The sequence below is a fragment of the Mus musculus genome, chromosome 2 (genome assembly GCF_000001635.26).
Source record: "Mus musculus strain C57BL/6J chromosome 2, GRCm38.p6 C57BL/6J".
In the NCBI taxonomy this organism is placed as follows: Eukaryota; Metazoa; Chordata; class Mammalia; order Rodentia; family Muridae; genus Mus; species Mus musculus.
In genome coordinates, this window is record NC_000068.7 from 154,298,936 (window position 1) to 154,324,276 (window position 25,341).

Here is a 25,341-nt window from a genome sequence, read left to right on the forward strand (position 1 = left end):
ATAATCCAAAAGACCACTTAAACACTATAACTAGTGTAGGCCTAGTAACTAAGGAGCCAAAATCGTACTTCTGCATCATCCAGTACCCAGGGGTACCCTCACACTGACCAGAGATATCCCAGATCCAAGCTCGTGACCACATGCTGAAAGCAGGGTTTATATAGTAATGTGGGGATGTTCAAACACTGACTTAGGTGTAGAGGGCCACCATCATGCTGTGCCTAGTGTAGGTCTGCTACACAGGCTCCTGTTGGTACAATGTTCCCAGTGCACTTTCAATATCCAGTGGCAGCTTGAATGTGGACCTCCACCCTAATTTCATCACTGAGGCAGTCTGACATACATGTTTACTTAAAGTACAATTCCTAGAGTCTACTGGAATGATGATCCTAGGGTAGTCCCAGTTCCCTGGGAGCCAAGTACATACCACTCCTTGTTCAAGCCCTATACCTCATGAAAGAAGCATGATCAGTAGGCTCAAAACAGAGCTCTCCATGCTAATGAGGTACCTAGAGGCCTAGAGGGCTTAGACAATAAGCTTCCCTTCCCAGACATTCCTCTCTGCAAAAGGTATTTAACCTCAGGCCTACCCTGAGAAGTGGGTATGGTTTTTTATGCATTCATTTTCTATCATGAACAACCAATAAACTGTTTAGAACCATGCACCATCTCTTTTGTCAAGATCCGGCATGAGGAACCTGGGGAAGGCCTTTGTCCACAGAGCCACAGTGTACCTCTCCTGTAGAGGGCCCCTCTGTGCTCCTGGATAATTGCAGCTAAGCTAAGCCAAAGTTCCCCCTCCCGACTGTCCTAGCCTCATCGCAGGCCTGCAGGTTACCAAGTCCTCCTCAAAATTTCCAGCAGTGTCGATGTCTGGGAGTCAGGAAACCTCAACTTCAGCCTCAGCCTATGCCATTTCTCACTCAGACTGAGGCCTGACCCAGGCTGCATTCTCCCACACCCTGAGTGATGCGTCAACCTTTCCCACAAGCCTAACACTTGATGTCAGGGCAGGGTAAAATGCAATCCAACAGAGTTCACACACCCAGGTGGTAAGACTGAACGCAGAACCAAACATCCTCACGGTGGAGAGATGGCTCAGCAGTCAAGAACACTGGCTGCTCTTCCAGAGGTCCTAAATTCAATTCTCAGCAACCACATGGTGGCTCACAGACATCTATAATGGGATCTGATGCTCTCTTCTGCCACTCAGGTGTACATGCAGATAGAACACTCATACATTAAATATATAAATACATAAATAAATAAATCTTTCTTTAAAACTTTTTTAAAAAAGCACTTGGGAGAGCAGGCCCCGTACCTCTCCTGGGCAGCAGAGTAGGGCTGGCCCTGATGGCAAGGCATGTGTGAGCTAGTCTCAAGGGTTAGAGACTTATCAATCATTTGCCTGCCATGAGGTGGTGTGTGTGTTTGGGAGTAATGCCCTCCCTCCCCTTGCCCCTAGCTACCTGTAGTAGTTGAGAAAAGAGCTAGCTCCAAGGACAGGAGAGCAGGAAGGCTAGCCCTGTCCCCTCACTAGCTGTAGGTCTTGGGAGAGGGGGTGCTGCACCTGCACTGCAAAGGCTCAGGTGAGCCAGCCCCAAGGGTGTGAGAGCAGGAGGGCTGGCCCAGCCCCTCACAGGCTGCAGCACTTGGGGAAGTTGGGGGGGGGGGGCTGTACCCAGCAGCACAGTGGAGCTGGCTCTGGAGGCATGGGTGCAGGAGAGTGGGCCTCAAGGAAATGTGAATGGGCCAGCTGGCCCTGCCTCCTGATGATGGCAGCACTGGGTGGCCTAGCGGGAACAGTGCTGGAGAGCTCCCCCTGGTGGTGCAGTTATGAGAGAGCTGCTACCCTGACCAGCTCAGACACCAACCAGGCCCAGATCCAGGGCTCTGAGTTAGCTCACCACAAAGATCTATATCATCTGCAAATGGTTGGGATTCATGAAAGGGCTGGTCCTGCAGATCCAAAGCTGCAGGATCTGTATGACACACGGCAAACAGCAGGATACCAAAAGGAATACCGTCGAGGATCCATTATTAATAGTATCACAGAAGCCAGAGATCTTGAACCAGACCAATGAATGGCTCATTGTAATGAACATTTCCAAGTGAAGATGTGTGGACAGAGGGTATACTGTAGGGCATAAACACTGTGACATAAACAGTTTCCATAATGAGATGTTTTCTATGCTTTGGTTTAGTTTGGAGGGTGATTATTTTTAGGTGTGTGTGTGTGTGTGTGTGTATTTTGGCTGTGTGAAGGGCAGATATGATGGGGCTGGGAGATGAGTGAGACTGAAGTGCATGATATGAAGCTCACAAAGAATCAATAAAGTTTTTAGAAAGTGTAGCACCTTACATGCAGTCTGTAGAGGAGTGGGAAAGATTCAGCAGAAAGGGATATACAATGAGACAGAGTCAGCAGGATGCTAAGCAAGCACAGGGCAGGCTACGGATTGATAACCATAACCCCTCAGGGGAGAAAGAACTGAGCTTCCAGGATCTGAAGTGGAAGCTCCCCCAAGGTCATTACTGGCCTTGCCAAGCATGTTCTTGGTTTTAGACAAGGGACTACATTCCTTCTCCACACATAAGGGTCTCCAGAAAGATTTGCATTGTCCTGGCTCCCAAAATGTGTAATAGACCTACATCTTAGCACTCAGTCCTTTCTGGTCCTGTCTCCTAGGTAGAGACAATAGGCTTTTTGAAACTTCAGAGACTCCTGTGACAGTCCTGACACTGAGCGCCCTCTCCTAGAATAGCCTGCACTTATCTGGGGCCTCAAACGTTCTTCCTGAACTCTACAACAGTTTTCCCTAAAGTCTGAGAAACATCCATTCCTGAACATTCACTAATATCTAAGCCTGTCACAATTGCCCTTAAAGACTCTTATGACTTTCCTAAAGGCACCAATGTTATTTAAAACTTAGAGCTCACAAAGGCTTATAACCTCCCACTGATGAATTCCTGGATAAACCAGTTCGTAGGCGCCACCTGAACACTGACCTCAATGTGCTGAGTAAATGCTGCCCCCAGGGCCCTGTACTCAGTAGTGAGTAGGCAGCCCACACACTGTCAACTAGCACATGGCCCGTATGAAGGAAATGGTAGCCTGTTGCTCCTGGGGAAGACTCAGTACCCAAGGGGTTGTAAGCATACTGTCTTCCAGTATAGTCCCAGAACTTAGAAGTCTGTCTAAATCCTGATCTTGCAGCAGGAGCAATAAATACCCAGAGATGACACCAGACAACTGACCAATTGTACCCCAGGTCAGACCCAGTACCCAGGTATATGTCTTAGGCTTTCATCCCATTCAGGGCACATACACAAAAGGGTAAGCACACGCTTCTCCCTAAGGAAGCCCAGGACCTAGCAAGATGTCCTATTACTACTGATACTGAAAGACCAAACCTAGTACCTAGAGTGTGGTCTCATACATCACCTTAGGGAAGGCCCATTACCAAGAGGGCCACGTGTACTCTACCATCTACACCTGGACCAACAGCCAGGAGGTGCCCTATTGCTTCCATTTACCTCGTGATGAGTAAAGAGGAAAGCACATACATACTTCCCCAAGGGTAGCCCTAGCACCTAAGGAGCCATCTGCACCCTGACGAAAGGTTATAACAGTCCCCAGGGTTCCAACTGCATGCTGCATCCAACTCAGGCCACATAGCCAATAGCCTGACCACAGGCTTCTTACGTGTTTCATCTAATTTAAATCTATAAAAGCACTAGAATAATGTTACATTCAGATATACATGGCAAAACTGAGGCCTAGAAAAGTTCGATTCGAGTCCAAGACCACACAGCCTGAAGGCAGCACAATCAAACTTCACTACCAAAACCTGTGACCTAGAATCCTCTTTCTAAAGTATAGCACTGCCATCCTTTGTAAACTACCAAATCCATCAAGAACCTTATTCAGACCCCAAAATCCCAATTACACCAGAACTGTGGAAAGATGGTCACATGTTCAAGGCCACCCTACACAAATTATTCAGACTATTCACAAAAAGAATTAATCTGTTTGTAGTACCACAAATCTGGACTCCTTGCACTGGGGAAGTAAAAGCATCCAGATCAGGAGTTTGAGGTTACTCTCGGGTAAGAAGAAAGTAAGAGGTCAAGTGAGATAAATGTCTCCTGAGATAAATGTCACCTGAGACAAATAATACAAAAAATAAATAACAAATAGAAGAAAAAGAGGTTTGGGGATGTACCGAGTGGTAGAGTACTAGCCGAGCATACAGACGACACTAGGTCCAAAACCCAGTACTAGAAAATAACAAATAAAAAACAGCACCTCAGACTGCAGTGATGGCAAAGTGGTTAAGAGCACTGGCTGCTCTTCCAGAGGACCAAGATTCTATTCGCAACACCCACACTATGGCTCACAACTGTCTAACTCCAGTTTCGGGTCTCCAGTGCCCTTTTCTAGCCTCCATAGACACCAAACACACATGTGGTACACAGACATTTATAAAGATAAAATACACAAAAAAAAATGCAACTTAAAAGAAATGAAGAAAAACCAACTCATTAAGGCTAAGTCACCTCAAAAGCAAAGCTGCAATGGTGCATACCGGTAAATCCAGCACTCTAGAGGCAGAGGCAGGATGATCTCCAGGTGTAAGCCCCGCTGTGGTTCCAGGAGAGGCAGAGCTACACAGAGAAACCATGTCTTAAAGAGAGAGACAGAGTCGTCAGAGTCAGAGTCAGAGTCAGAGTCAGAGTCAGAGTCAGAGTCAGAGTCAGAATCGGAGACGGAGACGGAGACGGAGACGGAGACGGAGACGGAGACAGAGAGGAGAAAGACAGAGAGACAGAGAGAGAAAGAGGCAGAGACACAAACATACACAGACAGTGAGAGAGAATGTCAACTCTACAGAGAAGACCACACTTCAGCTAAAAAAAAAAAAAAAAAAAAAAAAAAAAAAAAAAAAGATTCAAGGACACTGTGAATTGCGACTCCCAAAAATCAGAAATTATCACACCACAGAAACAATGACACAAGAAGCCCAACTCAGTCTCTATTTGCAAGAGACCAGACAAACACATGAGAAACAGAAGTATGCATTGTGCAGATGTGCATTGTGTGTGTGATTAAAGACACGACTATCAAAGGTGGAAATCTTGATGCCTGGGTCAACAGGGCTCCTTTGGCTCAGCTGGCCTATACTGATCTTTTCATACAGAGACATTAGGAGTTGGCACCTACCTTACATATCAAAGGCAAATGTGATCTCAGGCCAGCCTTGGACAGCCTTCAAAGGCTCTCCCTTCAAATGCACATCAGCAGGTCAAATCACTTAGTGTCTGAAACAAGATGGCTTCTGTCAGCCCTTTGTCCCCAGATGGGAAACCTGACCTGAATGACATACTCCATGCATCCTGGATAAGCAGAATTCAGTGGTTGCCCCACCTCCTGAGAATCAGAGACCAGAAGTCACCACAGTGCCTCCCAATGTGCCCACTCCCACCTCGTCCATAAGTTGTCTGTCTCTAAAGAACTACTGAGGACAAAAAGGGTCAACTCACTGAGAGGTGTCACAGCTGGCACCAAAACCAGCATGCAATGTTCCTTAAAAGTCCAAAATATAATACCCAGAAAACTTGAGTTCCATCTACTACTGAGCATCATGGTTGTGCCCTGAGAGAAAAGGCCAGCTGCCCATTGTTCTTTGCATCTGAATTTCACCAAGACCACAGTGGGGCCATTGGAGGGGGAACAGTTGCTGACATTCAGAGCAAGGACAAGTGTGGCCAGGGAAAGGCCTGCAGTGGGCACGCAGAGGCTGCAGGAAGGGCCAAGCAGGGGAATAGGAAGGTTGCACCATGCTCAGCATGCAGGGAACGGGAACTGCCATGAGTGATCTGGGGTCACATAGCCCTGTCCTGCTTCAGCCCTGTGATTGCAACAGACACTGTGACATCCTAAACAGGGGAAATGGTAAACACTTCAGGGATGGGAACCCTGCAACCTTCTTTGGAAATGGAAGGAAACCCTCGGGCCCAGAAGAGAGGCACAGAAGCTTGAGAGACACAAAGTGAGAAAAGAGACAGCAAAGAGTCAGGGCATCAGACAGTGACTTTCTAAGAACAGAACAGACCCAAGGCAGACCACTAAGATCATGCATGGCTCATTCTGTTACAGAACCTAGGGTCACACAGGTGTCCCATGCAACGAGCCACTTTGGGACACCAGTTCTCAATAAGACAATTAAAAGCCAAATGAATGTAAAAAGCACACACATTAACAGTTTAATCAATATGCCTAATCTAGGAAGCAAAAGAGAGATGCAGTGACACACTGTTCCCCTTAAACTCCATTGTTAGGGTCCTGGCATGAACTCTCATTAAGTAGAGGCCAGAGCTATGTACAGCTAAGCAGCCCCAGTCAAGATGTGCTGGCTGCCATTATCTCTCCACTGCAGTCTCTGCTTTAGGTAGTCTGATGAGCTGCCAGTTGGTCCTCAATGGGCCAGACAAAAACTCTCCACCCTGCATAGCTTACATAGTGCCAGAAAATACTAGGCATGCCTCTGGGGGATGTAGGGAAAAAAGACATCAAAGGGCTGACTCAACACTGGATGCTAGATGCTATAATAATGACCTACCTACATGACGAGCTGTGCCCACTACTGCAGTAGTGGAATAATGGTTATGGGAAGAACCAAGTGCTTTCTGATTGAATGTGAGGCCTGTTTCACAGAGGGACTTCATGCCTGCTACTTTAAGCCAGTGAAACATAAATGAGGAAGGAGATCTTAGGACCAAGGGAAGAGACCAACTCTTATTTTGCTACAAGTTCATGCTATATAATCACTTTCCTAAATTCTTGTGTATACACAGATAAACATTTGTTGCTCTTGATTTTGGTCAAGACAATCCTTTTCATACTATGACAAACTTACTGCAGTATCAGAACTGACAAAAATATGAGTGTTCCAACACAAGATCAGGAAAAAACATGAGAGACAGAGACAGACAGACAGACAGACAGACAGACAGACAGACAGACAGATTCAGGGGGCAGAAACAATGTTAAGGAATGGGAAGAAGTGTGAACTGCTACCTTCCAGACACAACTGTTGCACACACCTGTTCTAACCAGCAGTGTTCACCTGAAAAACACTTCAAAAGGTCAAAATATTCAAGAAGCCAGTATGGATGCAGCAATGCCACACAAAGACCTACCCTTAGTGGATGAACTATACCAAGTGTTGATGAGTAATAAGGATTGGCACACCTTAGCACACAATACAGGTACATTGCACACACAATGGTAGAAAGCCCTAATTAGACTCAAAGGATGTAAATACCCAAAAGAAGTAAAGTGTGAAGCTAAGATGGAGAGGAAGCAAGGGCACTAGAAGCAGGTAGTGGTAAATGAATATCATCAAATTTCATTGAATAAACATACATTTTCAAAGAATACATGACTATTATTGGAAATATTAATGCACACACAATTCTTCATTCATGCCAGCCCTGTTATAATTGCATTGAAAGAAGAAATGAAAGTGGTCTCACACAATTATGGAACTACTCTGCTTAACATGACTAGGATCACTGCTATGTTCCCATCCGTTCACTTTCTCACTATAACCATCCATCCCTTACTCATGGGTACCTGCAAATATGGCTGGATGCTTCATGTCACTCATCCCTGAGACCAAGGTTTTGAAAAGAGGCCATCTCATGAAATTATGACCAAAGGGACACACACAGTAGCTATGCCATGGCTGCCTACCAATTCTGTTGATGGTTAGATATCAAGCTTATACTTAACCTTATGAAACACCATTAAAGTCCTCTCACAGGATGCCCACGGCATCTCACTTGTGGCCCTATCCATTTTTTATTGCATGCAGTCACCCAAGATCCTCATGAATACAAGGCAGCCACACATAAGAAAGGTTATGAGGATGTAAAATAAGAAGAGGACAGATAAAACTCCTTACATTACACTCCACAAACACATTAAGGAGCTCAATCCATTGGCTTCTCCCCACCCCAAGGTTGAAAACAAAACACAAGGAACCATCAGGTTCCTAAAGGCGAGGCATATGTTCTTTATGACGACACGCCTGCTCTGCCATCCCAAGATCTGCTCTGACAGGCATAGGAACATGCCAACAAAAGCAAGAACAAAGGTAGAGTACTCTTCTGGAAAGCATCACACCTGTCTTATCAGCACAACTACCTCAGGCCCCTTCCTCCATCGTGACCTTTAAAGGAGGCACTGGATGGGCTATAAAAGGGGACACATGTTTCAGGAAAACAGCAGAAGCAGGAGCAGGAGAAGCAGCTCCTGAAGACAGCAAACCTTCAACCAGGGGCAAGGTAAGGACTGCCCAGAAATCCACACAGAAGGGCAAAGCTGGTGGGATGAGCATGGAACAGGTAACCTCTGGACAGATAACTAGGGCTTACTTCCTGGCTCTGAAATATTCCTCTGTGGCTTAAGTGCAGGACATTGGGTGTACCATGGGATGGGGGGTAACAAGGGCCTAACAGACTGCTCTAAGAAAATGGGAAACTTAGTGCTGGACTCCCAGAAACATCCATCAGGTCAGCATACTGGAGCCCTTTACTAGACACACATGCCTTGCTCTTCCTTAGAGTGTTTTTAGATGACTGCCTTATTGACTAGATTTCCCACAAGTCAGAGAGGAAAGGGGGAAATCAGGTGAAAGTGGGGTGAGATTTATTTTCCAAACAGCAATTTATTCAAGACAAGGAGTGTACCATTGGCATCACTATACTGGAACCACTTCCTGATGGTGAGGGCACCACAGGGCTTCGTTGTGGTAGTGTAGGTGCACAAAGCAAAGCTAAACCAGAACACCATCCACGGAGATTCAGAAATTTTCAGACATAGGCCAGCTCTGTTCCGAGAAGACTCAGTCACTGAAGACATCAGGAATAGGCAATGAAGTTGGGGTGAAGCAAGATCTGAAAGATGATTTAGAGGGAGTATAGATGATATGTTGAAACAATATCAACTACTTGTCAGAGTGGGACCAGTCACAGCACTCAGGTTGCTTAGTGTTTCTATAGTTGGGGTTGTGGCTGCCATATTGGTGAATGGCTTTTATTATCAGGAAATCATCAAGGGCCCACTTTCAATTAGACAAATCTCAGGGGTAAGGATTATCTTGGGGTAAGGATTTGAGAGAAGGGACGAGAAGTGGGAGAAAAGGAACACACCCTCCATTTTACAAAACCTGACAGGGGACATGGAAGAAATGCCACCATCTAACCATCTTGTAGGAACACGTCATGGATACACACCTCAGCACCACTCTCAAGGTTAGAGAGAGGCTAGTCAGATCACTCAGCTGGTGAAAGTACCTGTCTCCAAGCTTGAGGACTTCACTTTGATCTCTGCAACACAAATGGCAAAAGGAAGGAACCAACTCAAACACGATGTCATGTGGCTTGCACACATGACTTGGAACACACATATATAACAACAGAAAGTAATGAATGTGTGGAATTACCTTTAAGACAGGCCAGGCAAGGTGGTGCACAGCTTTAATCCCAACACTGGAGAGACAGAGGCAGAAAGATCTCTGTGAGTTCAAGGCCACTATGGTCTATCAAGCAAGCTTCAGGAAACCCGGGTCAACAACATAAAACCCTGTCACAAAAGGAAATAGAAGTAAATGTCAGAGCTAAGGGGTAAGCAAGGAATCTGAGATGGTGAGGTAGGAAATGATCTCCAGCAGCCACCAGCACAGCTCAGATCTATCGAGCAAAAGTTATGCCACCCAAGACAAGATAGCTGGGATCAGAAGGGTTTTCCAGGCACAATGAGATAGGGTGTCTCTAGAAAAGTCCTATACTAACTACTCACAAGGAAGATACTTAGGGGAAGGGACCTAAGGTTGAGGGTAAGAATACAAACCTTGACACATTCACAGAGGAGGACTGAGACGCTGATAAGGGGCTGAGGACAAAGCACGTGGGTAGAGCAATGCTGAAAAGGAGACAGGTCCTGTATGTAATCTCAACACCGAACACAAAACCATAGGCAGGGACATTTATGCTAGGCATAATACCAAGGATGTGTGACTTAACATGACAGTGGGAAAATATATACAAGTATCTGGAAGAGAGAATTCAGGGCAGAGCTCAGCTTAAATTGATATGTTGAAGCCAATCCTGACAAAACACTGTGCCATGGGAGAAATACAAACAGGAAAGAGGAGTTTCCTCAAGATGTTTACTGTCATGTATCAGACCAAATCCCCAAGAATGGAGAAAAAACAGGGCTGTCTAGTATGTCAGTAGCACACTCTTACAGGGCCAGGGAGTCATCTACACCTCTACACCAAGTTCAATGAAATCTCTAAGATCCATTGGGAATTTGATGTGCTACCCACTTCTCCTCTTCAGGTTTCAGCCACAAAGATGTGGGTTCTCCAGGCCTTGGCCATCATGTTGAGCATCCAAGCGGGAACACTTGACCTGGTGGAAACACCCCCAGTGGTGGGCAATCTTCCTGTTGCCGTGCCTGCTCCACTCAATCTCCCTGTAGGAGGCCTAAGTCCCCCAGTCCTCAAAGGACCAGTCAACCATCAAATGTTACCTCCTAAAAGGCCTGTACCTCCACCCAAAGGTGCCAAGTGTGCACCTGCAGCCAGATACTTCCTCTCCAGTGACAAACTCCATGACTGTAAGTGAGACCTATTTTACCTCTTATCTTGAGTCCTGTCCACTCTTTCCAGGGGCTGCTCAATTCTGAGCTTAGGAGGAGTTCAATCAACTTTCTGAGCAAGTGGATTTAAACATCATGATGCTGTAACATCTACTTGGTGCCTAGAGAGCCAAGGGACCTTGGGGCATACTTATAAATTCTAGTGCAGCAAGGGACTGAATCTAGATCATCCTAATACTCTAGGATAAGGTCAAACTGTAGGTTCACACTGTTGGTCCAGGACAAGACTATGCTACCCAAGACAAAGGAACTGTACAGACCCAATGGCTATTGACTTCCAATTGAGTCTTACCATCTAGAGACTATGTCACACTACAGACCTCAAGCTTGTCTCTACTCCTTAAGAACCATAACCCTCAGCCTGCTGTTTAGCACAAGGAAACAGCAAATTTAGCATTGTCCTACAAGCCCTTGACCACATATGCTCTCTCAAGACCCATTTCATCTCCTCCCCCAGATAAACATTGTTCTCTGAGATAAAAGTTCAATTGCCCATGATTCTCAAAGGCTGAGAGCACAAAAGAGTAATTCTGGTTGAGAAACAGAAAATGGATAGGACTAATGGAATGTTATTTAACAACAAGAAACACTTAAACTTTTTAGCAGCTCCCAGGAGCAATGGTCTAGCAAAGCCCTACATCAGAGCATGACAGGATAAAGATGGAGGCTGTAAAGCAATGAACTGGTAGAGTGGATTACACCTAAAATCCACCAAAATCCAATTCATGAGGCACAGAACTCTTGGACTGAGAAGGAGTAGCTAGGCTGGAAAAGATGCTTCACGGACTCCTTTCAACTCCAACTCGATTGAGCCAGAAACATCCCTCAGTCCAATCTTCCTCAGCTATACATTCAGCAAGGCTGACCACAGTCAATACTTCACTGACCTTTTTCTATGCCATTCCTACTACAGCCAGAAAGGCACACAAGGGAAGTATTCTAGAGACTTGACAATTCTCCAAGCCATGGCTGGTAAAAGCATGTTGGCCTGATGCCCCTCACCCCCATAATAGGACCAGACTAGAATGCTCTGCAAATCGAGTGCAAGTGTGTCTGAACCAGGGAGTTAGAGTGTATTTTACACGATTTTTATTAAAAGTATACAAGAGGGGTGGAGAGATGGCTCAGCAGTTAAGAGCACCAACTGCTCTTCTGAAGGTCGTGAGTTCCGATCAAAGCAAACACATGATGGCTCACAACCATCCATTATGAGATCTGATGCCCTCTTCTGGGGTGTCTGAAGACAGCTACAGTGTACTTACATATAATAAATAAATAAATCCTTTTTTTTAATTAAACAAGAGTACCAAAAAGGACAAGACAGGGAAAAATGACAAACATAAATGAAGTCCCACCCTTACTCTGTGCCCATTTACCTTTGAAGAAAATGCTCTTATCACAGGTTAGCATCACCCTAGACTAAAAGGAGCTGTTCAGGTCTTGGAAGGTATATTTCTCTGACAGAGGCTAACTCTTAACTAGGCCAGGGACAAGACTCAAATTGGAGGGCAGAATACAAAGTCCCTAAGTGCCCCATATTTCAAGATGCTATCTTCCAGGAAGAAAGAATGCTAGGGCTGAAGTGACAGCAGTTGTCGCTTGATCTTTTTCAGACCTCATGAGCACACTGCCCCCACAGATTGAGGACATGGTGAAGTGTGATGAAGTTAACCTGGAAGGCATGCTTGCGGATGTGTTGAACACTGTGGAGAGCTCTGACCTGCTCTCCCTCTTAGATGGCATTTCCCTCCTAAAAGGAGGAGAAGGGGGAGGCCTTGGCATTGGTGGACTCCTAGGCAATGAAGGCAATGGGGATTCCTCAAAGCCCTCATCAGGCTCCAAGGCCACTGGTGGTCTTGGCCAGCTAATCCCAGGGGGCATCCCAGGCACGGAGGCCCTGGGCGGCCTACTAAACCTCGGTGGAGACAAGAGCTCTGGAAAAGGGCTGCTGAATGGGGATGGGCTCTCCAAAATCAAGAAGCCTCTTGAGGATGCAGTTGAAAATGTGAGCGGTATAAAAGATGCGATTCAGGAGAAAGTGAATGAAGTGGTCCCAGATGGCATCAAGGAGCCACTTAACGATGTGCTCAAGATGGATATCAAAGACACTCTGCTCGAGTAAGTGCTTTCTCACTGTGGGGTTTTGGACAAAGAAGCTGCTTTGGGAAACCCTCAGACCCAACATACAGCAATCCCAGGGAAAGTCACCCTTCCATAGAGAGACATACTGACTTCCCCTAGAAGTCTCTCTGGAAAATAGGGCCAGGATTTCTTGACCTCAAACCTTTAGACGGTGGAAAATAAAGCTCAGGGGCCATAGGACTAGCAGAGATCAGCAGGTGGTGAGCTTGCTGCCTCACAGGTATTACGCAGGAAGACCAGACTGTTTCCATGACACACAACTGAGTCTCTGCTATCACTCTGCAGACTGAAGGTCGGACAAGTAACTTTGGACGACATGGAGATAAACATGGAAGCTAATGGCATGCAAGTTCTCTCCATGCTTACTGCTACCATAGATGGAAAAGGGTGAGTATGTTTCCCCAAGGGTTACCTGGGTTATTCTGGATGAGGGTACATGTGCCCTATGCTAAGTCACATGACAAAGACACATAGTTAGAAGAGGACTGGCTTCCCGCCCAGCCAGGCTTACACTATAAAACAATATCTCAAACAAGAAATATATACATATTTACATATGTACATGAATCCTATCCATAACTGAAGTACCAGTAGCAGGCCAGGCATGCTCCTGGCACATGTGCCTTATGCACTTACATTCAATACAGAAGGTCCAAGCCCTGAACTTGGGTGCCCATTACAGTGACCTCCCCAAGACTTGGTGAAACAATTGTTTGTGAAACACAGAATGACGGCCCAAAAAAGACCTGGCTCTTCTTCTGTGGCAAGGGACTGAGAACCTAAGATCATGTGAACTGGCATGTTCTGTCCTTCCCTATAGACAATGAACCTGGCCCAAGGCATGAGGCTCATTCCCAAATGCCTATCCCTCCCTAGAGAGTCACATTTCAGGTGGTATCCATTCACCCTCACCTTTTTCTACACAGCGTGCTTGGACCAGTCATCAGCCTACTGCAGTTTGAAGCTAAGATGGATGTAATGACGACAATTGCTGTTGCCTCCAACAACACCCAGTGTGTCAACCTTGATGCCCAAGACACCCACATGCATGTCAAGGAAATGAAAATTCAGTTAGTGGAGACGTATGTAAAACCTTTCTTTTCTTTACTGGCCTGACTCAAATGTGTCACCGAAGGTCCCTGCTGCTTTCTCAGAGTTGAACTGGTCCACCATAGTACACTAGACAATCAGTAAATGCAGACCAGCTAGAAGCTGACTAGCAGCATCCCACTTTGTGGAAGGACTGCCTTCTCACACCTACATTTCTTCATTCCTCCTGCCTTTCCTAGTAGCCCATCCCATATATTTCATAAACAGTACACTGACTAGATTCAAAATGCAAAATAAGAGCCATGTGGCTACACAGGGAAAATCTTCTGACAGTTGTGCGGCCCTAGTTCCCATGTCCTGTCCAAAGCACAGCATGCAGGCTCTTCTGACTTAGATCCACACTGACAAAGATGGAAAGACTTCCCATTACATAATATAGGGAAGGAGCCACTACATTTTCTTTAGCTAGAGCTAAGAAAGTTGTGAGTTCAGATCCAAAACTACACCAAGACAACAAACAGGACTGTGAACAAACTTATTCCACTGTCTGAAGGATGAAGCCATCCAGGTGGACCTCGAGATTAGGTATCCTATGCTTTGGTCCTTTGTGCCTTTGCAAAGAGTTCAGGTTCTCCACAAATTGAGAACACAGCCATCATCCTGACTCCTTCATCAGTGAAATGTTTTCTCTAACACATGGACAAACCTAGAAATACGAGGATCACTTATTTCAACATGTATTCTTTCACAGAGTCACAGGAAAAGTGCCGCTGCCTGTGCCTCTGCCCTTGGATCAGATCATCCCAGCAATAGTGACAGCAAAAATAAATGAAAATGTAAGTCCAGGGAAGGGAAGGGTGGGAGTTCCTGTGGGGAGCTAAGTCAATGGGGAAACACAGGGAGAGAACGCTTGCAGGTTATAAGTGGCCTGATGTTGGGAGAGACTTAGGGGCAAAGCCAGGGCCCTCTGGAGCCAAAAGGGCCACCATGGACAAGCAGCACGCCTGGACCATACTGCCTGACAGCAGAACTACAAATCATGAGACATGGCAACCATGGAAGACTTAAGCCCAGGGACGTGTCACAGAAGGGGAAGTCAAGGGGATAAGGACAGGAGGAGATGTGGCAAGACAGGCTACTGAGGCTTCCTCAAGCTAACTTCCTCTGTGTGCTGACTTCACAGCTGGAAAAATCCAACTCCTGTGCCATCGTCCTCAATGACTTCAACAACTGCAAGAACAGTGAGTACTTCCTTAGAGTCCTATGAGAGCAGAGATGGCCCGAGCACAGTGAGGGATTTCAGAGCGTGACAAATCACAGAGATGGACCGCTCAGATCACTCCCCCCAAAACTACAAAGACCCACACAACCTCCTCAAAACACTTAGAGAAGACAATGGCCACCTGACCTTTCTCTAAATGGACATAGCTTCTGCCACATGGAAAATGATGTGACCCAGTGCCTCTGCAGGGTCTGCCTGGATCTTCCCAACCCAAACACCTCTCTAAGGCAGCATTGCATAGAGATTGAATCAAGGGCATTCCCCAGGCCCTCACCTCTGGTGGTCTGACATCAGGAAACCTCACAGAATCCCTAAAAATATGACAATAGTCACAGTTGGTGGGACCTACTGGGTTGAACCACCTAAAGAAGTGAAGTAGGAAACTGGGCATATTTCTCAAGTACCAGAGTAGAAAAAATGCACAGTAGACAAAAAAGCAGCTAGCCAATCTTTCCATCTCTGATTTAAAAACAAAACAAAACAAAAAAACTTAACTCCTTGCTGGTTAACCAAAAGTTCATAGCATCCCTGGAGCCATGGAAGCCGGTTAAAGCTGCTTCTTGTGTCTGGCAGGTAGACAGAGGTAGCTGTCCATACCGGTGTCTAGAGGGAAATGAGAGCTACAGAGCATGAGGCACAGCAGCCATTGGTGCTTGTCTGGGCTCTCTCCATTCGTTCCCCTCTTCTCCTCTGCAGATACCGGCTTATTCAGTTACCAAGTTAATACTGCCAGGATCTCTCCAAAAGGACTTGTCATCCTCTACTGTGTAAGTATTCATGGGCTTTTCCACGGCAACTGGACAAAGGCTAGAAGCATACCTCAACCACAAAAGACATCAGATGGTCAGAATAGTGAAACCATGGGCTCTTTTCAGACACCTCAACCTCTTCTTGGGGTCAGTCTCCTGAGTGCCCAGCTAGGACAAGCCAAGCCTAGTGCTCTTTTCCCTTAAAACAATGGCCTCTGAGGCACTCCAACAGGGAGAAGCATTGCATGACTCAGCTCACATCTCCACTCTCAGTGAACTACACACAAACAAGAAAAAAGACTCTGCTACTTCCAACCACCCATAACCCAACCAGGAAGGCAGCAGCAGCCATGACAAGTGATGAAGGGGCAGGCAGAGTTAGCTCAGCTTCCCTTCTAAAGATCCATCAGAAGAGTTCCACTCACTTGATGAAGCACAAAAAAATGCATAACACGAGATGAAGCTCATCAAACATCCTGCAACATACACGAAGCACATAGCTAAGCTGAGGGTCAGATCCTTCTACACACTGCATGTGTGGTAACAGAGCCTAGCTCTGCACATAGTGTGACATGTTACAGTCACAGTGAGGAGTAAGAAGGTCTGTACGAGACGCGCAAGCATGAGTGATGACAGACATGGGTCTCTCTTCTCCATGTTCCTCACTGATGTGCCAACATCGCCTCCAGAAAGAAATTATATGTCAGACATATTACAGGAGATAGCATAGAAAAGGGAAGAATGAACTGACAGAGAGGAAGACAGAAAGACAGAGAGTCAGAGGAGCAGAGAGAGACAGGGACAAAGAGATAGAAACAGAGGGAGAGTGGGAGGGCAGAGGGAGAATACCCAAGGAAATCCAGAATATCTGAGACTTACACCTCTGTATGAGGAGTTATGAAACATGGAAGGGAAAAAAGGAAGAGGGAAGCGAGAAGGAGGGGAGTGGAGAGGAGGGAAATGAAGAGAGAGGGAGGTAAGGGAAGGGGAAAGAAGAAAAGGACAGAAACATGACTGAGCTTGGCCCTTAGTTCTGTAGAACAGTGTCAAGGAGAGGATGTGATGCATAAACACACACATGTCCATGATATCTGTCAGAAATGGCTATTCACCTAAAGCTGAGGACTCGTAGCCTCTCAGAAAAGCTGAACTGCTCGAACCTCTGCTATACTGCCACCAAGACTAAGGCCTCTTCACCCTGCACATGGCCTTAGCCATGAGCACATGAAGACTTAGCCAGAGCACATGGCCTTCACACGGTTGTCAGACTGGTGAACTCACAAAGATGGTCCTCTGCTCTCCCCTCCTTAGGCTAAAGCCAATATAGGCAACAAAACAGTACCTGTGCCTGGAGGTCGGCTGCCTCCAGATCCCAAAAATGCAAGCATTGCGGTAACCATTTCCTCCACAACACTGAAGACACTTGTAAAAGAAGTGGCCAAGAATAGCTCTGTGCAGGTGAGTGTCCTCCATCAACCACAGGTCTGCACTACCCTGGATATCAGCTGAGACTGTCACTTGTCAGGGAAAAGATTAGTGTAAAGATTGAAAAGATCGATGAAACAGGACATACATTAAACTTCATGATCAGACTGGGGCCTTGATGTCGTCAGTGGGGCTTCAGGAGCAGGCTCAGGGGATAGGGGGTCAGGGGAAGGGAAGGGCAGTATGTAAACAGTGTGCATGTGTCATCCACTTCTCTAGGTACCATCATCAGGTGGAATAGCATACAAGCATCTTCACCACAGAGTCCACACGAGGCCACCTTAGAGCTTTTGAGACACTAGGGCAGAGAAACACACTTTATCATTGAAAGACTTGATAGAAAGGAACATTTCACAAGTTCTCTGCTCCAACATCCACACACCGAAGTAAACAGAAGCAAGGGGTGGGAAGGCTCTTGGCATTTCTTCTTCTCAGCTGCACCAGCACCCAAACTGGACTACAAAGCCTACGAGCCAGAATGTAGTATGTTAACCAAGACAAAAGGACACATGCCTGCCTCATGAGACAGCACCCCTGTCCTCTTCCTACACTAACTCAAGTCTTCTTCTTCACAACAGATGGATGGCCTGGAAGCACAAATCACCCACATAGCGTTTGCCTCCCAGGAAAACAATACGCTCAGAGTCGTGTATAAGGTTGACATAACAAAGAATGGAGAGCACTTTGCCACTGGGGAAACGGTGAGTGCTGAGAAATGAAGCACACTGGGGTGGAGGACTTGTTTGAATGAGATGGAGTCTTTCCAAAAGCCTGAGGCCCATTATGCCTTGCTGTCCCCACAGCAGAGGGAAAGGCCAAGTCCCCTTGTTTCACACATGCTCTCTTTTCTCATTTCAGAAATTATTCATCTCCCATGGCAGCAAGATTTCAAACTCCACACTGATACCAGATGTCAAGCTCATAAGGTACTACAATAGAGCCTGTGGAACACACAGCCAGGACGGGATCTGGGGATAAGGAAATATTTCAATAATTACAGGAATCAGGAATTAAGGCTTCCATGATGTCATTCCCATGTCTGTTCTGCCAAGCAGTGCCTAGCCTCACCTGAAATCAATTCACATAAGACTTGAACTCTAAACCTGAAATTTAAACTTGAGTAGTACTGTTCTCACGAACCTAATGTTTCTCTCTACTTTGTTGCTGACAGGTCTGAACACAGTGTGGTGCCTCCTGAGGCTGTAAGTTCATGTGCCCTTGTATACTGACCCATGCTTGGTGGGAAATCATGTCAAAGCCAGACAACACAGTGATTCAAGACTGGGGGAAAGAGAGGCCTGTGGGGACGAGAATATACACCTACTGTGTAACACAAATTCAGGTTCCTACTGTGCTCTCGGAGGAGCAGCTCTTAAACCACAGCTGCCCATCCCCAACTGCCATGGGGCTGGTGGCTATGAAAAGGACACATATGAAAGCATTAAAGGGGGCTGGTGAGATGGCTCAGTGGTTAAGAGCACCGACTGCTCTTCCAAAGGTCCTGAGTTCAAATCCCAGCAACCACATGGTGGCTCACAACCATCTGTAATGAAAAGCATTGAAGGAGACAAAAGACAATGAAACTGAACCTCTGATGCCACATGCAAGACAGGGGCCCACAGCGGGTGCCCAGGGAAGGGATTAAAACATGTGTCCCTTTCACACAATGAGAAATGGGAATCGGGAAGCAGCTGAGTCTATGGTGACTCCAAGGCCAGAAATCCCTCCACCTCTCCTTAGCAGGGTAGTGACAGAGCAGTCCAGGCTTTGGCTCAGTGAAAAAAGAACTGAGTAGGACTGACACCTGACCTCACACAGCTTCTCATGAACAGGGGTCACAGCCTTTTATGCAAACACTGGACCTCTGGATGTTAAAGGGCAGAGTTCAAGGAGCATGCACTATGGGCACACAGTAGGGTACTGCTACAGTGGCACCCCAACCCAGTACTGCAGTAGCACAACTTCCCACAGAGGAGAGTGAGCAGTTAGGAAGCATGGGTGTAGAAGCAACACCTCATGTTCTCAGAGGAGGGTCACAAGAGAGAGAAGTGGGCAGCACCACACAGAGACCCAGACCTGCATGTACTCAAACCCACATCAGAGCAGGCAGCAGTGCTCAGCCACTGCCAATCCTCCTTCCTTTAGCCTCCAAATTGCTCTTGGTGTCCTAAGGCCATCTGCTATACATATAGCTGTGTGACACTGACCAGGCCAATACCTCTGCTCAAGGAGTCACAAGAGCAACAAAACCCAATAGGGACTCCCAAAGCTCCAAAGACAAGACCCCTAAGATACATGGAGATCCATCTCACATTGATCTTGACACATGACAGACCTCTCACCTAGAGAACCACAGGAACCAGCAGCCTGAGAAAATGCTCCTGGACCTTGAGGCCAAGCAGAGAACTGCAAGGCTCTACTGAAAACATCCTCTCATGTCTTGCAGAAGGAAGAAGTAGAAGGCATTTTGTCTGAAGTAGGAAAGGCGGCCTGGTCCAACTTCAATGGTATGTAGATTAATAACAGTGACTGTTGGCATAGTCGGTGCTGATGAGAGGTGGGAAGAGGACACAGAAAGGGCACGAAAGCATGAAGCACAAGGATAGCCCCTCATCTGCTAGTATTTGTACATACATACATACATACATACATACATACATACATATACACACACACACACACTCACCGTCTCTTTCAAAAATGACAGCAATCCCTGGTTAATAGGGAAAACACATCAAGTTGCCTCCCAAGAAGCCTTGTCCACTGGTGTCTTGGTACCGCGACCATCAGCATATACAGCGGCACAGTGGACCTGGGTCACTCACACCTCTAGACATTAGGGTTATAACACTTGAAGGCTATGTCACACCTCATTGCACAACAATGATGATGGTGCCACAGGCCAGGTATACACATCCCTGGTTAGTTCTACTGTAGGTCCACATAGTGCACTGACCCTCAAACGAGTGTGCCATGCAGTCATGTCCTGTGCTGAGGCAATCCATCGCTAGTCATCAGTGTTAGGAGACCACCAGGTCCCCACCTGCTTTGGGGGCCTCGCTTCCAATACACCATCCTATAGCCTGAGATGGACAGTATTCATGCCACCACGCAGAATGAGTGTGACAGTGACTCCTCCTAGGGCCACATACTGGTCAGAGATCCCACATGTGACTGTGGTCAAACAAATCAGGCAGGTTGTCATTTCCCTTAACTCCCGTCACGAGGTGATATTTCTTTTTTCAGGAACGTATAAAAAAATGAACATTCCTGAAGGTGTGTCTTCACATACTTTAAAGAACTCCGATGTCAAATTGATGAAATCAGTAAGTAACAGAAATACAGTTCTTTTCTTTGTTTGTTTCTTTTGCTTTGCTTTGCCTCAAATCCAGGACCTTGCACATATTCTTGCATCTGAACAAGCAGTATGAATCGTGACTCAGAAATAGTGGCAAACCTTAAGCTGTCCTGGACCCCATACTTTCCTACAGCTGAGCCTAAGTCAATTCCTACAGTGCCTGACTGAGGGAATGTCAGCAGTTGTCCACAAAGGCTCTTCATACTCCCATTCTTTTATATGGAACCTATCAGCAGCCATTACCACAAGCCAGCCTTGATCAGGGAACAGACCAGATGAATGACATCTGAGCTATAGCTCAGTGAGCAGACACACAGCCCACAGTAGGTTATGTCATAGCAGTAAACAGTACAGTTCCTAAACAGCCAGCATGGTACCAGTGCCAGCAGGTGCTTCATTCCAGATCTTGTGAACACAAGAGTCAGTGTAGTAAGCCTGCTGTCTCTGGGTGATCCCGACCTCGACTGCATGGATCCCCTCTTGCCAGAGAATTCACCTTCAAATTCCCTCTATCATAGTCTACATTCTCCAGGGCATTCACTGGCAGATGTCTGCTCCCCATCCCTGAAGCAGTGCTATGGTGATCTGGTGGGGACAGATGAGGTGGCAGTTATCACGCCTGCAGTCAACTCCCAGGGCTAAAGGCAGAAACTATTGTCTTTCTCTCCCCTCAGATTGACCTTCAGGCAGCAAGCTGAAGCCACTACTGAACCCCAAGTACTGAATGACAGCAAACCCCTGAGAATTGTCTCCATGCCCCTTTCAGCCCATCCTTATGATTCAGGAGACAATAGCAATGGTCTCCTCAGTATGCCCAGGATCCTCTGCCCTGAGTGACAAGGACAAGAACAGTTGGAGGAAATGGGCATTGTTGTAATCAGCTCCTTAATAAACACTCCCTGCATGCAAAACTGAGAGGTGACTCTTTCCTCAACGCTCATGCATATTCATGAGCATGCAAAGAACTTCTTACTTAGGGATGAACACTAACAGGAGCCAACAAAACCCAGTGATCTCAGTGCTCAGGGACAATGAGTAACCCTTTCTGCCCCTCACCTCCCTGTCTTACTTGGATCTGGAGTACCTCACAAAGGCTCAGGGGGCAAAGCCTTGCTCCCCACCTGGTGCTCTTGGGAGGTGGGACCTGTGCTGCCTGAGGTAGCTCTCTAGGTCACTGGGAGCTTGCCCTTCAAGCAGATGTGGAGGCCTGTCTCCTGTGAGCACTTTGTTTCCCATGACCATGCACTGCCAGCCACAGGCCTAAAGACCAAAGGGACAATAGGTCACAGCCTGGGTCCTCTGACACTGAGCTTATACTGACCTCTTCCCCACTGAAGACACTTACCTTGTTATGATGATGGAAAGCTAGCGTGGTCTCCAACTCTGAATTCTTCCTTATGAATCCAAACCAACAGAGCTGGAACCCAAATTCTCCATGTTGAAAATGGAGAAGGCCAGTTTAAACACAAAATGTGAGATGGTCAGAGCAGGTAAGAGCCTGATACCACTACAAACCGAGCAGAAAAGGCTTTGTATGTCCCAGGCCAGTAAATACAGTCCTAGCCATGTAACCCTGACTGAAAAGCCAAAACAGTAGTAGTGGCTTGCAGGATATTCCAAATAGTGAAATGCCTGCCTCTTAGCACTCTAGATAGAGGGGAGATGAGAAAGGGGAGAGGGGAAGGGAAGGGAAAGGGAGAGGGGAAAGGGAGGGTTGAGGGAAAGGAAAGGAAAGGAAAGGAAAGGAAAGGAAAGGAGAGGAGAGGAGAGGAGAGGGGAGGGGAGGGGAGGGGAGGGGAGGGGAGGGGAGGGGGAGGGGAGGGGAGGGGAGGGGAGGGGAGGGAAGGGAAGGGAAGGGAAGGGAAATAGTAAAACTAGGTGGTTAAATTTTATAATCTTAGAGCTGTGGGGAGACAGACAGCCCAATCCCTGAGGATTTCTAAGTAATCAGCCTAGCTTACTTGCTATGTTCCAGGTCTATGTGAGGCTTCCAGGAAAAAAATTAATATGCATTAATAGAACCTCAGGAACTCCATACAACTCTGACCTAGCCAAAAATACAAATAACTACACAAGTGTATCACAAATACACATGAACCTGAATGTACATGAACACTTAAACATACATGCACATTAACAAAAAAAATAAATAAATAAACAGAAAAGCAAAGATGCCAAGTCAATAAAGGTAAACTAGAAAATGCCAAGAACTCAGAAATATGCACAAGATGGCCCCTAGAAATATAACTGACATGTCTACCCTTATGTAGCCTTCTCCACTAAGCTCAGTGTCTGGGTACCATTTCTGCCATGAGACCAGAGAGAATGTTCTTATGGAGGCATTTCCTCAGTTGAGGAATCTTCATTTCTGATGACTCTAGCTTGTGTCAAGATGAAATAAAACTAGCCATGGATGCAGGTATGGTTCAAATCTGAAAATCCATCAACAAAATCTAATAAAAGAAAAAAAATCACATGATCATCTCATTAGATGCTGAAAATGCCTTCAACAAAATCCAACACCCCTTCATGTTGAAACTCTTGGAGAGATCAGGGATTCAAGGCACATCCCTAAACGTAATAAAAGCAATATACAGCAAGCCAATAACCAACCTCAAATTAAATGGAGAGAAACTTGAAGCAATCCCACTAAATCAGGGACAAGGCTGCCCACTCTCTCCCTATCTATTCAATATAGCACTTGAAGTTCTAGCTAGAACCATAAGACAACAAAAGAAGATCAAGGGGATAAAAATTGGAAAGGAAGAAGTCAGGTATAACTATTTGCTGATGATATGATAGTATACCTAAGTGATCCTAAAAATTCTATCAGAAAACTCCTACAGCTGATAAACAACTTTAGCAAAGTAGCTGGACATAAAATTAACTCAAAGAAATCAGTAGCCCTATTTTATACAAATGATAAATGGTCTGAGAAAGAAATTAGGGAAACAACACCCTTTACATTAGCCACGAATAATATAAAATATCTTGGTGTAACTTTAGCCAATCAAATGAAAGATCTATATGACAATAACCCCAAGTTGCTGAAGAAAGAAATTGAAGAAGACATCAGAATATGGACAGATCTCCCATGCTCGTGGATCAGTAGGATTAACATAGTGAAAATGGCCCTCTTACTAAAAGCAATCTATAGATTCAATGTAATTCCCATCAAGATTCCAACACAATTTTTTATAGACCTTCAAAGAGAAATTCCCATCTTCATATGGAAAAACAAAAAACCCAGGATAGCCAAAATAATCCTGAACAATAAAAGAACTTCAGGAGGAATCACCATCCGTGACCTCAAGCTGTACTGCAGAGCAATAATGATTCAAAGAAAGAAAAAAAAACAAACAAACTGCATGGTATTGGTACAGAAACTGACAGGTTAATCAATGGACTAGAATCAAAAACCCAGAAATAAACCCTCACACCTATGGACACTTGGGGTTTTGTTTTGTTTTGTTTTGACAAAGAAGCCAAAACCATACAATAGAAAAAAGGAAGTATCTTCAATAAATGGTGCTGATCTAACTGGTTGTCTGCAGGCAGAAGAATACACATAGGTCCATATTTATCACCCTGCACAAAACTCAAGTCCAAGTCAATCAGGGACCTCGACATTAAACCTAATAGAAGAGAAAGTAGAAAATAGCTACTTTAGAAATAGAGAAAGAGGACTAATATTCAAAATATACCGAGAACTCAAGAAGTTAGACTCCAAAAGAAACAAATAACCCAGTTAAAAAAATGAAGTATGGAGCTAAACAGAGAATTCTCAACAGAGAAATCTCAAAGGGCTGAAAAGCAGTTAAAGAAATGTTGAGTATCCTTAGTCAGTCAAATCAAAATGCAAATCAAAATGACCCTGAAATTCCACCTCACACTAATCAGAATTGCTAAGATCAAAAACTCACTGGACAGCATATTCTGACAAGGATGCGGAGAAAGGGTAACACTCCTCCATTGCTGGTAGGATTACAAACTTGTAAAACCACTCTGGAAATCAATTTGGTGGTTTCACAGAAAATTGGAAATAGTTCTACCTGAAGACCCAGCTATAACACTCCTGGGCATATACCCAAAAGATGCTCCACTATACAACAAGGATACATGCTCCACTATGTTCATAGGAGCTCCATTCATAAAAGATAGAAACTGGAAACAACCTAGATGTTCCTCAACCAAAGAATGGACACAGAAAATGTGGTATCTTTATATAATAGAATACTATTTGGCTATTAAAAACAAGGGCATCATGAAATTTGCAGGCAAATAGATGGAACTAGAAAATATCATCCTGAGTGAGGTAACCCAAACCCAAAAGAACATGTATCGTATGTACTCACTGATAAGCAGGTAAAAGCCAGAAAGTACAGAATACCCATGCTACAACTCACAAGAAGAAAGGAAAGTCCAAGCGTGGATATTTTAATCCCACTTAGAAGGGGGAAGAAATTGGCATGAGCGGCAGAGGGAGGGAGAGACCTGAGTGGCAGAGGGGAGGAGGAGGGGAGGGGGAGAGGAAGGCTAAGGG

General features: G+C 45.7%; 2 protein-coding genes across 3 annotated transcripts in view; one reads left to right on the forward strand and one right to left on the reverse strand.

Moving 5' to 3' along the window:
- The window catches only part of Cdk5rap1 (CDK5 regulatory subunit associated protein 1), a 151,028-nt gene that overhangs the window by 76,925 nt on the left and 48,762 nt on the right, over window positions 1–25,341 (reverse strand). The gene's annotated exons all lie outside the window — the stretch shown is intronic.
- On the forward strand, window positions 8,309–21,709 carry Bpifb9b (BPI fold containing family B, member 9B). Its single transcript, NM_001025574.1, has 15 exons — window positions 8,309–8,352; window positions 10,411–10,690; window positions 12,346–12,850; window positions 13,160–13,261; window positions 13,801–13,956; window positions 14,676–14,760; window positions 15,108–15,165; window positions 15,903–15,973; window positions 17,267–17,413; window positions 18,019–18,141; window positions 18,299–18,366; window positions 18,612–18,642; window positions 19,887–19,947; window positions 20,687–20,766; window positions 21,473–21,709. Exons 2-15 carry the CDS (start codon window positions 10,426–10,428, stop codon window positions 21,494–21,496), a joined length of 1,776 nt encoding a protein of 591 aa, NP_001020745.1. The 5' UTR covers window positions 8,309–8,352; window positions 10,411–10,425; the 3' UTR covers window positions 21,497–21,709.